The 17,183-nt window shown below is 42.9% G+C and overlaps 1 protein-coding gene across 1 annotated transcript in view; it reads left to right on the top strand.

Annotated features, from left to right (window-relative positions):
• Positions 1-17,183, top strand: part of ANKRD17 (ankyrin repeat domain 17) — a 291,925-nt gene that overhangs the window by 106,211 nt on the left and 168,531 nt on the right. Inside the window, 2 exon segments of the mRNA XM_033961546.1 lie at positions 2,727-2,960; positions 16,701-16,795. Of these exon segments, the coding sequence (XP_033817437.1) occupies positions 2,727-2,960; positions 16,701-16,795 (329 nt within the window).

Here is a 17,183-nt window from a genome sequence, read left to right as displayed (position 1 = left end):
AAGTAACAATACAACTAGCATTCTATATTTGAACACAGTTTATGTTCCAAAGTACATATATAGACAACAGATATAAATTCTCAAACTGACACATTTTGATCACTAAACTTAAAATAAAATCATTTTTCCTACCTTTGTTGTCTGGTGATTTCATGAGACTCTGGTTGCACTTCCTTCGTACTGTGCATCCAATCTTTCATTTCTTTCTTTCTTTCTCTCTCCCTGCCCCGCCAAACCACCCTGCTTCCCCTACCCCCCTGACAAACCAAGCCAAACCACCCTGCTTTTCCTGCTCCCCGACAAGCCAAGCCACCCTGCTTCTCCTGCCCCCAAGCACCCTGCTTCCCTGACGCAGCAACACCAAGGCACGTGCAGCGACTGCACTGCATAAGCGCCAGGCCTACAAGTCGTCCCCCCCCCGTCAATTCTGACATCAGAGAGGAAGTTCCGGGCCAGCAATTGGCTGGCCTGGAACTTCCTCTCCGATGTCAGAATTGACATCAGTGGGGAAGGCTTGTAGGCCTGTCACTTGTGCAGTGCAGTCGCTGCAGCGCTTGGCCTGTTACCACATCAGGGAAGCAAGGTGAAGCAGGAAGAAATCCTGGGCTCTGAAAACGGGACATTTTGGGTGTGTTTTGGGAGTGTTTTGGGACAACGGGACAAGGTAATTTAAAACAGGACGGTCCCATTCAAAACGGGACATATGGTCACATTATACATACATAATAGTGGTTTATAAATAATACTTCCTGTCTGGGAACAGCTTGATCCTATAATTTAACCACTCTTACAGTTGTGCATATAAAAAGTAGCTTTCCACTTTAGCTTTTCCAAGTCTCAAATCTGCAACAGGGAGCCAAGGTATTGCTCATTTTGGAATGTCCCTACGCAGATGCCACAATTTAAAAGGTTTATTTTATTCATGTGATAGGAACATAGTGTGCAAGAGGAAATGGAACCATGGGATATTTCAGCTATATTGCAATCTTCTGTGGATGAAGTTCAGAACAGAGCCATTCTCCTAGTTAGCTTTGTGTTGGAGGAAAATCTAAACATTTATTTCAGAAAAGCAGCTATTGTTTTGGGACAAAGAATATGAATTTACCTGTACATTGTCTGTCCTACTTGAGAAAGAAGGAAATTGTTTCTTTCCATCCACCAGGAGTTCTTGGTTTTGGAGCAACCTTTTTCCTTCACTTTCGCAGTAAATGTTTAGTAAGTTTTCAGACTAAAGATATATTTTTGACCCAGAACAATTGCATTCCTTTATAGATAAGAAAACATCATTTGTCTAGCTACTGTAGTGCCTGAAGTAGTGGATAATGAAATTAATAACTGGAAAGGACACCAGTTAAGCTGATAGTTTTTATTAATCTCCAATATTATCTTTCTTCCTTCCACCCATTAGATTTTTGGTCTAATGTTACCTGTCCTTGATTTAAGAATGGTAATACTTAATTTATGTTCTTTTAGGTTCCTTTTCTCCTACCATAGGATTGTTAATTTTTTCTTGAGCAACTGTATACTTGTATAAATATAGTTAAACTTAATAAATGGGTCGGTCATCCATGGTCCAATTTTGAAACATGTCTTCAGTCGACATCTCAGAATTTCATGAAGTTTTAAGTACCAGAAGCCTAGGATCTTAAATTAAATTGTGCAAAATATTAGACTCAGATAAGCATTTGTTCCTGAACTAGAGCATCCGATGTGAGGGATATTCTAGTTCCAGTCATGTGCAGACTGACGAATGTGGCTGCTTTCAGTATCTACAGAACATAAACCAAAACTGGTAGAAAGCTCAAATTTGGCTTATCTATATAGATTATATTACGTAATGTAAATACAGTAGTCGAGTCTTTTTAATTTGAAAGGAAACTGCAATGAGAGGGCATAGGATGAAGTTCAGGGGTGATAGGCTCCAGAGTAATCCAAGGAAATACTTTTTTACAGATAGGGTAGTAAATGCATGGAACAGTCTCCCAGAAGAGGTGGTGGAGACAGAGACTGTGTCTGAATTCAAAAGGGCCTGGGATAAGCATGTGAGGTCTCTCGGAGAGAGAAAGATGTTACTGCGGATGGGCAGACTAGATGGGCCATTATTTGCCATTATATTTCTATGCAAGCTCTTCTGAGCATGAACCGTCTATTGAATGTTAAATGTACAGTGCTGTGTATGCTTTTCAGCTCTACAGACATGATATATGAGTATAGTAGTAGTAGTAGTAATTATCTTGGAGTTCAGAAGTAGTTTGTTGCCTTCTAATAATTTTTCCAGACCTTTTGAAATCACTCTGATGTCGTAGGTTATTAATCGTTTTCTTCCAGCACCACATAGCTCTTAGTAAATTTGAACTGTATGGCACTCTCTGTCTTGTGAGAATGGAGTAGTATTTTAGGCAGCACATAGCTCAATATGACAGACAGCTGTGTGGTACAGATATTGAGATATGCCAAAAGCAAGTGTGAGGAACAGGTGAGGGGAGGAGAGATTGTGTGGCCCACCAATTCTTTCCCCAGTGTACAATGTCAGTGGGGTCTTCCTCTGGCCCCCGGGCCTTACAATGAAGAATGCTGCTCTTGTTCGCTGGAGAAATCTCAGTTTCAGTCCTATGGTACCATTCATCTATGCTTCTTAAGCAGGGGGGACGATGGGGAAGGAACTGAATACAAAAACATCTCTAGCTTGTATTTCATTTTAATTTTATTGTTCCTCTTCAATTTAGGAAACACAGCACTTACGTATGCCTGTGCTGGGGGATATGTGGATGTAGTCCGGGTACTGTTGGAAGCTGGTGCTAGTATTGAGGACCATAACGAGAATGGCCACACTCCACTCATGGAGGCAGGAAGCGCTGGGCATGTGGAGGTGGCCAGGGTGCTGTTGGAAAACGGGGCAGGAATCAATACACATTCCAACGAATTCAAGGAAAGTGCATTAACGCTGGCATGTTATAAAGGTACAGTATACTTATTTTGCATGAAATATTTATTTAAAATATTGCTGCAAATGTAAAATGTCCTGGTTCAATGGACGGATTGGGTATTCCATCTGAAGTTGCAAGCTGTGCAGAAGGTATCAATCACAGTGTTCAACTCCTCCTCTTTATCCAATGTACTGTGCTGCCTCCTTCAGTTTTTCCTTTTGTATGCAACCTGGAAGGTGTCTTTCTTATCTGCTTTGTTTAAAACTTATTCTTTTATGGTTTTTAATCTGAATTTTGGAGGTATCGGAGGTACCCAGTTTGGCTGGGGTAAATCTACCTGGGTGAAGAAGCAGACTAGGTGTCTGCAGCTGGCAGGCCAATCCCTTGGGTACCTGTTGAGCCAGCATGCATAAATATTTAAGATGCTTGGAATCTGTTCCTCTAGAACAGGGGTGCCCACACTTTTTGGTCTTGCGAGCTACTTTTAAAATGACCAAGTCAAAATGATCTACCAACAATAAAATTAAAAAAAAAACACAAAGCACACTGTACGCAGAGAAAATGTTAATTTATCATTTATATTCCGGGGTTTTTTCAAAGAGGTCAAGGCAGATGACTTTATGCAATGTCACCTCAGTAACAACTATACAAAAATAGACAAATATACCCCCCTCCCTTTTTACTAATCCGTGATAGCGTTTTTTTAGCGCAGGGAGCTGCACTGAATGCCCTGCGTTGCTCCTGATGCTCATAGGCTCCCTGAGCTAAAAATCGTTATAGCAGATATAAATTCTCAAAACGGACATATTTTGATCACTAAATTGAAAATAAAATAATTTTTCCTACCTTTGTTGTCTGGTGATTTCATGAATCTGGTTGCACTTTCTTCTTCTGACTGTCCAACATTTTTTTTCTCTCTCCCTGCCCCCTTTCTTTTTCTCTTTCTGTCTCCCTGTCCCCCCTTTCTTTATTTCTGTCTCCCTGTCTGTCTTTCTGTCTCCCTGTCTTTTTTTTGTCTGTCCTTTCTCCCCAAGCCAAGGCTAAATTGGAGCTTCCACCAAAGTCATTTATAATAAACTTTTTCACTCCTTTTTATTCTTTCCAAACCAATAGAAGTTGGAAAGAATTGTACAAAAGGGGTTGAGAAATGTCTCTCTCTTTGCCTGTCTGACTGAGGGCAAAATAACTGAAAATTTAACAGACTAGAATGAAACTTGGCATGTGGGAAAAATGATTTAAAAGATACATTGATTTTTAAAATGGGCCAAAGCAGATGTAGGGTTCCAAAGAAATAAGCTCTCCCCCCCCCAAAAAAAAAAAAAAAGGTTCAGTGCATTTCAAAGGGAGAAGCAGTTCCAGGTCCTATAGCACAGACACTTGCGTACATATACTATACATAGCAGTTAGGAAAGTCCTCCTTTCTGCTGTTTCTCCCTGTTCTCTAATCTCCCAACCTTCCAAACTGCCCCTACTCTGAAATTATTCCCCACCACTGCCCTACCTCCATCAAAATGCCCTACCTGATAAAATGAAGCCCCAGCAATTGACTCATCACTCCCAAAACTTCCCTTTCAACCCAACAAATACCTCCCTCTACAACAGCCCCAAACACAAAAAATATCCCCCACTGCCACTGCACTATCACTCAGCAACTTGAACTCAGCTCGCTAAACAAACTTCCCACCGTTGGTGTCTGGGAACAGGCCCCACCAAGCCACTGTTGCCGCAGAGTTCTCCCTGCTCCCCGACGCTGTAACAGGCCAGCAGCCTTCCTCTCAACGTCAATTCTGACGTCTGAGAGGAAGTTCCGGACCAGCCAGGCAGCGATTGGCTGTCCCGTAACGTCCTCTCTGACATCGGGGGAGGGGGGAAGGCTGGTGTGCCCGGCGCTTCTGCAGTCTGGCATGTTACAGCATCAGGGAACGGGGAGAACGCAAAGGCATCACGATCGCAATCGACCTTTTGGGCACCCCTGCTCTAGAAGTTACTTATCAGGAGTTTGAGTGCAGGCTGTTTTGTCCCCCATAGTGGTCCACTTGGGCTTTCAGGGTGCCGGCTGCATTCCTTCTCCCTCCCCCTTTACACATGGGTGCATGGGGGTTGGGACTTCAGTCTGGCTTCAGTCCGACTGGTAGCAGAAGATCTCAGCATTTGGAGCTGGACAGTATTCTTTCTCCATATCCCAGCTGCACATATGAGCTGAAGCAGGCACCATTACAGCACAGCAAGGCACAGTGAGTACATATGTGTGTGTGTGTGTGTGGGGGGGGGGGTGTATTTAAAGTGCATGTTTAAAAGTTTCTAAGGCTACCCAGAGGGTTTCTCTTCTGCAAAAACCTCTTTTTGGGGGGATTTTATACTTTGATGTGGTCGATTTCAGCCATATTTTAGTTCTAAAACATTGCCACCGCAGCCATCTTGGATTTCTCGATTTTGGTTTTTAAAGCATCTATCTGCCTCGAAACACTTTGTTTTGACTTTAAAACATTATTGATGGACTCCTCAGATACTATATCATGCCAGATTTAATCTTGCTCAGCTGGCTGAGGAGCTCCCCATGCGCCACATGCTGCGGGGCATGCGAGAGGGTGGGAGTCTCAAACTTAGCCCCTCGGATGTCTCTAGGGCTGGGGAGCCACGGAGGATTGTATCCGGTGGGAGTAAAGTGTCTCCAGAACCCTGGGGTAGTGACTTGGCAAAGCATAGAGTTGCAGATGCCACAAAGCCCATGCGAAGGAAGCTGGTGTATTATTCTGGAACCTTGCCCTGTCAGTCTTACGATGAGCCTGCTCAAACAAAAATGTCAGTTCTCTGAATGAGTTTTTTTTTTTCATGTCAGTCTGACTATAGGAGGATGAAGAAATGTGTAAGAGCACAAAAGGCGTTTGGGTATGTAGAGCTCCATAAATGTTTTCACTGGCTGATATTTTCCTCTCATAAATTGTGTTCTAAGTAGTTTGTTATTAATGGCGTTCATATATTTGTTACAGAGCAGAGCAGAAAAGAATGTAATTGTTTTTTCAGGGAATCTCCCTGTGCACTCTGTTTTAATGTTTATTCCTGCTTTGGTATAAACTGAAGGGGGTAGCACAGTACAATGGATAAGGAGGAGTTGAAAACTGTGATTCATACCTTCTGCACAGCTTGTAGGTTCAGATTGAATACCCATCTGTCCAGAATGACATACATTTTTACAAGAAAGAAGATTATTGAGGCAAGAACCTAATCTTTCTTTAAGCAGCGACTTGAGATGCTTATTTAGATTTCTTTTATTGTGATGCACAATCAAAAATTATTTTATTCAGGCTGAAAACAAAAATATTAGCACATTAACATTTTTTTCTTTAAAGATAAGCCTTCATGGATTTGGAAGGGAGAAAACATTTTAGGTTTATGCTTAACTGTAACTGATGTGAAGATGAGTGAATTGGTATTTCTTATTTATTCCCAGTTGACAAAATGTCATACTATATACTAGAACAAAAAATAGAACCCTGTAAAGAGTGGAGGTGTAAGTACACAAAAATCTAAAACCCTCCCTCACCCCAAGAAGGCAAAATGATTAAGGGAAAGAGATGAGGACTACTGATTGCTCAAACTAGCCAACTGTGTATTATACTTTAATTTTTAACGGGAGAACCCTCAGTCACACAGCAACCCCTGGAACGTCCAGGGACAAGCTGCCGCGGACGAAGACACTTCCTGCTGACTGTAACGGAGAAGCTAAGTTCTTCCAGTTGTGTTTTTTTTGCTCGGTTAGATTTGGACACTAATTTTCCTTTTGGCCCCCAGATTAAGGGAAAGAGATGAATTCTATCTCTATTTATATTTGATGTGTGTTTTTTCATATATTGTTTTTCACACATAGCACTTTTTGTTGTGCACATTAGTTATTCACACGGAGAGAGCCCGGGGATGTTTCGCAGTTAACACCTTTTTGAGTGTAAACCCGCGGCAGCTTGTCCCTGGACGTTCCAGGGGTTGCTGTGTGACTGAGGGTTCTCCCGTTAAAAATTAAAGTATAATACACAGTTGGCTAGTTTGAGCAATCAGTAGTCCTCATCTCTTTCCCTTAATCATTTTGCCTTCTTGGGGCGAGGGAGGGTTTTATACTATATACTAGAGCAGGGGTGTCAAACTCAATCACAGAAGGGGCCAAAATCTGAAAAAAGGCTAAGTTGCAGGCCAAATTTTTAATTACGATAATTAGAGGTCCTTTTATTAAGGTACGCTAACCGATTTAGCGCGCTAAATGCGCACCTTAATAAAAGGACCCCTAAGTGACTAAGGGCTCCTTTTACAAAGGTGCGCTAGCGTTTTTAGCGCACGCACCAGATTAGTGTGCGGTAGCAGAAAAACTACCACCTGCTCAAGAGGAGACGGTAGCGGATAGCGCACACGGCATTTTAGCTATTCCATGCGTTAAGGCCATAACGCACCTTTGTAAAAGGAGCCCTAAGGCTTAGTCTTAGAAGAAGTATAGGGTTACAACATCGCCAACCCCACGCCGGGTCTGTGGTGTAAACAAAATAAATAAAAAAGACTTTTCCTCTCTATGCTAAGTCCTAGTTCATGCTCGCTGTCTTAACACCAGCTCTGGCAGGATAAGCATTTCAAATCTAACATATTGTAATTATTTTTTCTACCTTTTGTTGGTCCCAGGCTCTGGTTGTCTTCTGATAACTCGCTTGCCAGGGTCTCTTGCCCATTTGTCGTTGTCTTCTTTCTCGGTGCTAACCATCCATCTTCCATCTCTGTCCTCCCCTTCCGTTTCCCTTCCCTCCCCTGGAGGTGTGACATCTTTCCTTTTTTTCATCTCTATCCCCATAGCTGCAGCGATGGACCCCACCATCCCCAGATCCACCATCTCTCCCTCCTTCCCCACCACCCTAGGGTTCACCATCTCTCCCATTCTCTTCCCAACTACCCTCCTATCAAGTATCTCTATCCCCTCCTCCACACCATCCCTTGTGTCCAACTTCTCTCCCTTTCTGTTATTCCCTCCCTCCATCCCATTGTATACCATCTTTCTCCCACTCCTCTGTTTTATTTCTTCCCAAACCCCTCCCCTCAGTCCAGCATTTGCACGTCTGGACCCCTCCTTCTCTCCCTCCGGGTACTTCTACACCAGGGCTTGCCCCCTGTCCCGAAGGCCTGCATGTTTCCCCCCTTCTTCCTGGTCTCACCTTCAGATTGGGCCCGCCGTTCCTACCCTCTCTCCATCCCGGCTTCCTGGTCTGCTCTTCAAAGCAGGCTGCTGAGGATTGCTGGCCAGCTGTAGCGAACCTCGCAGGCCGCCATCGACCTCGGTAGCACGTTCCCTCTGCTGTGGTCCCGCCCCTCATCTGACGTATGGGCTCGCGTTAGAGGGAACATGCTACTGAGGTTGACAGCGACCTGCGAAGTTCGCTACAGCTGGGCAGCGATCCTCAACAGGCTGCTTGGAAGAGGAGACCAGAAGAAGGCAGACACTTGTGAAGAGCAGCAGCAGCGGTTCGTACCGGCGTGCTAGATTAAAGTAAAAAAGTAAATGTCTGGCGGGCCAACTTTTAATGCAGTGCAGGCCAGATTTTGACGTGTCTGTACTAGAGAATGAAACGGGAACAAATTTTTCCCCGTCCCCGCAGGAACTCAATTTCCCTGTCACATCCCCGTGAGTTTTGTTGCTGTCCCTGCCCCATTCCTGGAAGCTCTGCCTTAACCTCACAAACCTTGAACACTTATGATTTTAAAGTGTTTGAGACTTGTGCAGATGAGGACAGAGCTTGTAGGAATGGGGTAGGGACAGGAAAAGAACTGAATGGTATGAGAATATGAGTTCCTGCAGATACAGGGAAAAATTTGTCCCCATGTCATTCTCTACTATATACATAATCAAATGACTTTATCTGATACTAATGATGATCGTGGATTGGTTGTTTCTCTACTGTAAATTGAAGCTGGTGATTAGAAAATTAATTATTATTAATACCAATCATCCCCTCCCAAATAGTAATTGATAAGACTAGATCTGGTTTTTCTGCTGCAGGACTGCAAAAATCTTATTTTTATTTTAATTGAAAGAGCTATAATTTACTAACTCTGTAGCAAAGAGTGATAGATCAGGCTAATAAGTCTGATGTGCAAGCTTTAATCCAAGTCAAATTGTTTTGGTCCTTAAAATAGTAACAAGCCTTTCAGGTTCTGTTCTCTAATATTGTATGTTAGGGACACTTTCTCTATTGGGCTTCTTTCACAATGTCACGGCAGCGATGCTGGCTTCATAAATGTGCTGAAGCCCATTGGAATTAGCTTTGGTGCATTTACCATGGCAGCATTACTACCATGGCTTTGTAAAAGGGGCTCTATATAGTTGAACAATCCTTTTCCAAATACAGGGAACCTACAAACTATCCCAGATCCATAAGGGACCAAGCAATGGGAAGAGGTAGAATGGAAAATCAGCAATAGCATCGAATAGCATTGATCACTGCTGTGTTAAATCGGACAGAGATTTTGATGTGCATTACACTTCTCCCTCCGTATTTGCTGTGATAGGGGATTAGCAGACCCACAGATACAGAAAAACCGCAAATAACTTTTTCATAAGTTATTCACTGTTTTTTATTAAAAACCATCATGAATATGGTGAAACCGCAAATAACATGGTGGGAGACCTGGCCTGTTCCTGAAGGAGAGGCAAAACACGGTGAAGAAAGTGCTGGGAATCGGTGATTTTCTCTGTAAACGCTTGGAATCAAAGGTTTCTCTATGCAAGCTGATGTAATTTGGGGGTGGAGGAGACAGCAAGCTAAAAACCATCATCGAAACCGCAATTGCTGAAACCGTGAATATGGAGGGAGAAGTGTACATTTTTGACTTTCCATTGTCAACTATAGCTTTCTTGTAATCTAAAAACTTCGGAGGTTGATCACCGAACTGTGGTAAAATGCTAAATTAATTGTGCAAGCTACTGACCGATGGTACTGCAGATTATTGACTGAATGGTAAATTTAAATTTTGAGTTGCAGCTGGGGATATTGCATTTTGCGAATTTCAGCTATGCAAAGATAAAGGGCTCTAAGGAAAAATGTACCCCCTCCTCTGTTCCTCTTTATCTACAACCTCCCTACCCCATCCCTCTGGTTTCTGTCTCAGTTTAAGCTTTGCTCCTATTTAGGCCACTATTCCAAGACTAGTCATTAAGCCCGTTACATTAACGGGTGCTAGAATATGTCTATTTGTCTTTCTTTCTTTCTATGTCTCTCTCTGCCCCTGTCTCTTTCTTCCTTTCTTTGCCTCTCTCCCTCCCACTGTCTGTCTGTCTGTCTCTCTCCCTGGCCCCCTTTGTCTGTCTGTGTATATTTCTTTCTGTCTCTCTCCCTGCCTGGTGTCTTTCATTCTCGTGCGCTGCCTGCCTGGCCCTCTTTTGTCTCCCCCCCAAAGCAAACCAAGATTGCTCCCTGGCCCCCTTTCCCTTCCCCCCTCCCCCACTTCCCTGTGCAGCAACAGCAGCATTCCCCTCCTTCTCTATGTAGCAGCAACAGCATTCCCCCCCTTCCCTGTGCAGCAGAATTCCCCCTTCCCAGTACAGCAGCATTCCCCCACACTTCCCTGTACAGAAGCAGCATTCTCTCCTTCCCTGAGCAGCAACATTCTCCCCTTTCCCTGTGTAGCAGCCTCATTCCCCCCTTCCCTGTGCACCCACCCCTTGCCTGCTCTCCCTGTTCCCTTCCCCCGTCCATCAGCTCCCCCTGTGCATCTGCTCTCCCTGTCCATCTGCTCCCCCTGTGCATACGCTCTACTTGCCTCAAAGAAAAGCGCTGCACTGCGCTGTTGCTGGCCTCGGTGTCTTCTCTACACTGCGGCCAACCCTAGCGGAAACAGGAAGTTGTGAGAGGGCGGGCCGCAGTGGAAAGAAGATAGTGAGGCCAGTGGTTAACGCTGTGAGTAGGCGAGAGGGAAGAGGGGGAAAAATAGATGGCGGCAGGGAGGTTTGGAGGTCGGGGCGCGTGCGGCAAGCCACCGCTCGCGTCTGAAGATTTTAAAAAGGCGCTTGGCATTGGGGCGCGTGCGGCAAGCCGCCACTCGCGCTTGAAGATTTTAAAAGCTCCCCTGGATCGGTCTGCCCAGCTCCTTACCTTAGTTGAAAAACGCGGCGGCGGCGCCTCTTCGCAGGAGCAGGGTAGACCAAAGAACAGCACGGCCGACAGCCGCCGCGCCCGACATCCGCCTTGGGGGAGGAGAGAGAGTGTTTCGCGCGCACTCCTATCTGAAGTGCCCTACAGCGCACGGAAAACGGAACACGTGATGGGAGTGTGCATGCGCGGCTTAGCCTTTTATTATATTAGATGGGTGTCATTGGAATAAGAGCTTCTGAGAATTCTTGTCTGCCCACTAGTCATGATGCAACTCCAGTAAGTGCTTGGGAGTGGGTGGATGGTATTCAGGAAGGAGAAGGTGTTAACTTTTTTCAGTAGCAGTCTCCTTAAGAGGCTTCCTGGGAGCATCAGACAGTGTACTAGCAGGCTGCTGCTACCAAGGACGAAAAATTGTATTAACATTAAGGTGGCATTGTATTTCTACAAACTGCATTATTCATTTTGGGCCAGATTCAGTAAATGGTGCCCAATAGTATTTTGTAAAGGGCACTGTGCGACGACCACTCTTTGTAGAATAGTGTTGAGTGCCTAATTCTGCGCCCAGCCGTGACACTTTTGACCCTAGTGAATGTTCGCTGTACCACGTTTCCCACTTGAGGTGAAGAGTAGGATCTTTTTACAATATTTGGTTAAGCCCTTTTTGGGTGCTTTTTGATTTACAATCCAAGTATTAAAAAATCAACCAATTGACCCTTGATGCAGGCGGTTACACTGAAACATGGCCTGTCAGGTCTATCAATAAATAGAGGGGTGGCTTAGTGCAGTGGTTCCCAACCCTGTCCACTTCCATCATATGCAAATCTCTCTCATGCATATTCATTAGGGCTAGCCTGAAAACCCGATTGGCCTGGTGTTCCTCCAGGACAGGGTTGGGAATCACTGGCTTAGTGGTTAGAACTGCTGCCTCAGCGCTCTGAGGTTGAGGGTTTGATCCCCATGTTGCTCCTTATGACTCTGAGCATGTCACTTAATCCTCCTTTGCCCCAGGTACCGTAGGTAGATTGTGAACCTGCCGGGATAGATAAGGAAAATACTTAGAGTACCCGAATGTAAAAAAAAACCTTGATGGTATTTCGAAGTGTGGTATATAAGCACCTTAATAAACATAAAAATACTTGAAGGCCCTTGGTTGGTTGTTTTTTTTTTCTTTTCTTCGTAAGGCTTGATATATTGCCATTTCACATAGAATCAAAGCAGTTTACAATTTTAAAAAAGCAATCATAAAAATATGAAACAAGAAGAGAGAAAAGGAGAGGCAATAATTGGAAAACAAATCAATTTATAACAAATTACAGTAATAAAATAAATATATAAAGGAAAAGCATGGAAATAAAGGTTATAATTTAAGGTGATGCCTTCTACTGAATTAAATTAATACATTATTTTTCTGGCTTTCAGGTGTTAACATGCCTATCCTCATATCTAATTGAGATGATTAATGGGAGATGTTTTTTAAAAATTGTTTTCTTTAGGTTTTTGTACAGTTTTGAAAAAAAAAAAAATTGGTGAATTAAGTAATACCCAACAATGTCCAATCCATCTCAGTCTGGCTTTCATAAGAACTTTAGCACTGAAACAGTAGTAGTGTCCTTTAATGCTTTTGGGAAATCTCTATTGACCTGTGGTCAAAATTCTATAATCATTCGGTTCAACTTTTATGTGCTTTTGATCTTGTTAATCATAATCTCATGTCAACAGTTTTAAATGAAATAGATATCCAGGGAGGGTTTTGAACTGATTCTCTGTTTTTCTTTCTTCTCAAAGTTTTAGTGTTAAGGCAGGAACTCGCTCATCTCCTAGGGCTCCTTGTTTTGTTCTCTGTTTAATGTTTTGCTTAGGTCACAGGGTATAGCACTGGATAAACTAGAGTTTAATTTCTTCATCTGTGCGGATGATATTACAATTCTGCTCCTAGTAAATGAGGATTGGCCCTCAACAATGAAAAAAAATCTTAGGGTGTGTAACATTAATTGGATTTCATCTTGCTGGCTGTGACTGATGATCAGTGTATTGAGGCAGAAAATCCCTCCAGATCTAGCTACTCTCTCAAGGAGCTGAGTCAAACTGAGGCACCTTTTCCCCTGCGCATGGTCTGTGAGCACAGGCTGTGATAGCCTATGGCAGGGGTCTGCAACCTTTAAGACATAAAGAGCCACTTGGACCCGTTTTCGAAAAGAAAAAAAAAACTTGGAGCCGCAAAACCATTATAAAACAAATCTAACACTGCATATATTGTTTCTTATCTTAATGCTATATACAGGATCACTAAATTGAAAATAAAATCATTTTTCCTACCTTTGCTGTTTGGTGATTTCATGAGTCTCTAGTTGCACTTTCTTCTTCTGACTGTGCATCCAATCTTTCTTCCTTTCTTTCAGCCTCCTGTATGTTTCCTCTCCTCCAGACCTCATTCTCTCCCCCAACTTTTTCTTTCTGTCTCCCTGTTCCCCCTTCTTTCTGTTTCTGTCTGCCCCTTTCTTTCTTTCTCCGTGCCCTCCCCCAAGCCACTCGGTTTGCTGCCACCGCCATCGGGGAATAGCCCCCAAGCCACCGCCATCCCAAGCTTTCCCTGCAGAAGCGTCGCGCTGACCAGCATTCCGCTCCCTGACGTCAATTCTGACATAGGAGAGGAAGTTCTGGGCCCACAAGGCATTTCTCCTCATTCCATCCAGCCTGAGCCCCCATCTCTCCTTGATCCAGCATTTCCCTTCTGTGTTTGTCAGAATTACCATTCCACCTATTTTCCAGCATCACCCTTCTTTGTGTCCATTTCACTATATCTTCCTTTCTTTCAGCCTCCTGTATGTTTCCTCTCCTCCAGACCTCATTCTCTCCCCCAACTTTTTCTTTCTGTCTCCCTGTTCCCCCTGGCCCATGGGACTCCCATGGGGATGCCCCCCTGACCCACGGGACTCTCACGGGGACGCCCCCTGGCCCACGGGACTCCCACGGGGATGAAAACAGCCTACCTAAATTCTGGTGATGCAGGCATGCAGCTTACAAGTCCGGCGTCGCGGCAGGAAATAGCCATGCTGAGCACGGTGGGGCCGCCGGACCAATCAGCAAGCAAGGCTTTCATCTGTGTACGTGCTGAGCTCACTGCTCAGCATGACTATTTCCCGCTGCGACGCCGGACTTGTAAGCTGCATGCCTGCGTGACACACTACCGGAGCCGCGGCAAAGGTGGAAAAGAGCCGCATGCGGCTCTGGAGCCACGGGTTGCCGAACCCCGGCCTATGGGATAAATTGGGGGGAGGGAAGGGGGGGTCTGAAAAACTGTGAATACCTAGTGCTGACACAGTCCCTGGAATATTTTAGAGTCTTATCCAACACGGTCTAAGAAGTTTCATGCTCAGATTTCAGCCTTGTTCGTGGTAAAACAGAATTTTTGTGGATAGGTTCACCAGATCACTCTTGGTTGTCTCAGTGCTTTACCACAGGGTTGGATAAATTCACATTCAAAATCTCTTCAAAGATCTTGGGGGTAGAGGTTTATGCTTATTAAAAACTTATAAACTATCAGAGCGGTTTACAAAGTAACAAAGAAAATTAATTTTAAACAGAAAGAGAAGAAAACAACAGAAGATGAGAAGAAATCATATAGAAAGAGAAACACTATAAAACAAACTATTCAAGAAAACCAATTCAAAGTGTTAAAAGAATTGATGCTAAATTACTCCTGGGCCCCAACCTGCACTACCCTACTTCTGTGAAAGTTTGACTAAATACAGTAAATGTGTTTTAAGAAGGGCACGAAATTTGAGATAGGAAAGTTCTGCACATAACTTTATTTGGGAAATGATTAAAACATTCAAGATAATGAAGGGAATAGACTTAGTAGATAAAGACACCCTCTCCAAGGTAGGGAGAACAAGAGGGCACTCTCTAAAGTTAAAAGGGGATAGATTCTGTAAAAATGTAAAGAAGTTCTTCACCTAGAGAGTGGTAGAAAATTGGAACACTCTTCTGGAGGCTGTTATAGGGGAAAACACCCTCCAGGGATTCAAGACAAAGTTAGACAAGTTCCTGCTGAACCGGAACGTACGCAGGTAGGGCTAGACTCAGGGCACTGGTCTTTGACCTAAGGGCCGCTGTGTGAGCGGACTGCTGAGCACGATGGACCACTGGTCTGACCTAGCAGCGGCAATTCTTATGCTCTTATGGGAAGGAATTCCGTAACCTAGGATCAAACGCAAAAAAAAATGGAAGAGCCTAGATATATGAACTGGTGGTAGAGAGAGTTGGTCTGCTATAATAGATCGTAAGTTCTTGGATAGATTATAGGGTACTAGAAGACTATAAATAATTTGGAAGATATCTATGTTATGTTCTAAATGACAAATAAAGCTTTATGAATTAAACAAAACTTAATTGTTAACCAATGATGATCTTTCAAAAGGGGAGATATGTGGTCATATGCTGCCAGGCATTGGTGAGCAGTTGTATAGCAGTATTTTGGACAGATTGAAATCTTTTTATAACTGAGGAAGGAAGACCAGTTTAAATACTATGTTGCAGTAGTCTAATTTTAAAGTAACCAATGCAAAGATAAGTGCAGCAAAACTAGGGGTGTTATGGTTGTTTAGGTTCTGGCCAGCTTTATGACTGGGATAGTATACATACTAGATATACTGTTATAGTATGCTGGGCAAGTATGACACATTGGATCAGATATAATCGTAAGATGGATGCTGCCAGCAATATTAATTAGTTTATTTTTTGAACTTCCTAAAATTTTTAGACTGTTGGGGGTCATTTTAGTTTGTCAGGCAGATGTTTGCTTTGCAGTGCTTATGATTTCTGTTTAAAAATGTTTAGTCCAATAGATGTCTAGAAATAATGTTTATCATCCATGGCTTCCTAATTGGCCAAAAGTTTCCCATTTACCCCGCTTCATTAACTTACATCAGTTATGGAGCCTAATATCACATAAGATCACCTTGTTGGACATTTTCTGCACTTTTCTTTCTATTATCCACATCCTTATTTCCTACCATGAGTCACCTCAGGTGGAATAGTTTCTTCCTGTGTCCAGATGTTTCTTTTATGGGGTTTCTGTATAGATTCAGTTTGCATTCTACTGGTTGGTGCTTGCCTCAGCTACTAAGTAAGATAGGGGAGTGCAGAATAGAGATCAAAAAATGAGAACGGGGCTGTGAATAAGGAAAAGGGATTTGGTGAATCGTTATATATGGTTGATTTATTATAGACTGATATCACTAACTATTATGTTACAATTTTACAGAGTCAAATCACATCACATCCATTCAAAAATGTAATTTGAGTCTGCATTTTTATGACTTAACATAACACACACACCGTAACACAGTAAATGACAACAGAAAATGTAATATGTGACTTATCAATTATATCAGTTGTGCTAGAAATAGTTTGATATAGATTTTCTATGATCCCCTGTGTAATTTTTTTAAGATTTTTTTTTAAACATCTCTTGATTTGGTGGTTGGTCAAGTAGACATTTTGATGTATATCATAAATTGTTTGGTGTCTTGAAGTGAAGCATATCATCCAATATAAGATAAATAAATATTTTATTAATGAAATACTTTTCTTGACATGACAAAACCATACCTGATTTCATATTTGTATTTTTTTTTTTTTTGCATTTTAGGGCATTTAGAAATGGTTAGGTTTTTACTGGAAGCAGGGGCAGATCAGGAACACAAGACAGATGAAATGCACACTGCCTTGATGGAGGCATGCATGGTAAGATAATTCATAAGTCTACATTCTAAAGTCTTGATTTTTCTTGCTTTGGATCCAGTATCCGGAAATACTCCAGAGATCTATCCAGCCATCTTTTCAACTTTGGGATGGACTGGACAGTTTTCTGGCATTTATTTGCATGTCTGTGGTAATGCCACTGAGGAGCAGATGGAGTGCTCTGGGGTGTGCTGCTTTGTTTGTATCAAGATTACAGCTGTTGTGACCAAAAAGCTATTTTGAGAACCTGAAATTTTTTTTAGTAGCACTGTTCTTGCTTTGGCAACTTAATTGTAGCACAGTTGTAGTACAACAGTTGACCAGTAACTTTGAAATGAAAATCAGATGTCTGTGTCTTGCTGTTCTGTAACTGTTTGGTAGGCATTCAAAA

Source organism: Geotrypetes seraphini, chromosome 1 (assembly GCF_902459505.1).
Source record: "Geotrypetes seraphini chromosome 1, aGeoSer1.1, whole genome shotgun sequence".
NCBI lineage: Eukaryota > Metazoa > Chordata > Amphibia > Gymnophiona > Dermophiidae > Geotrypetes > Geotrypetes seraphini.
This window is presented reverse-complemented; position numbering and strand designations above follow the sequence as displayed.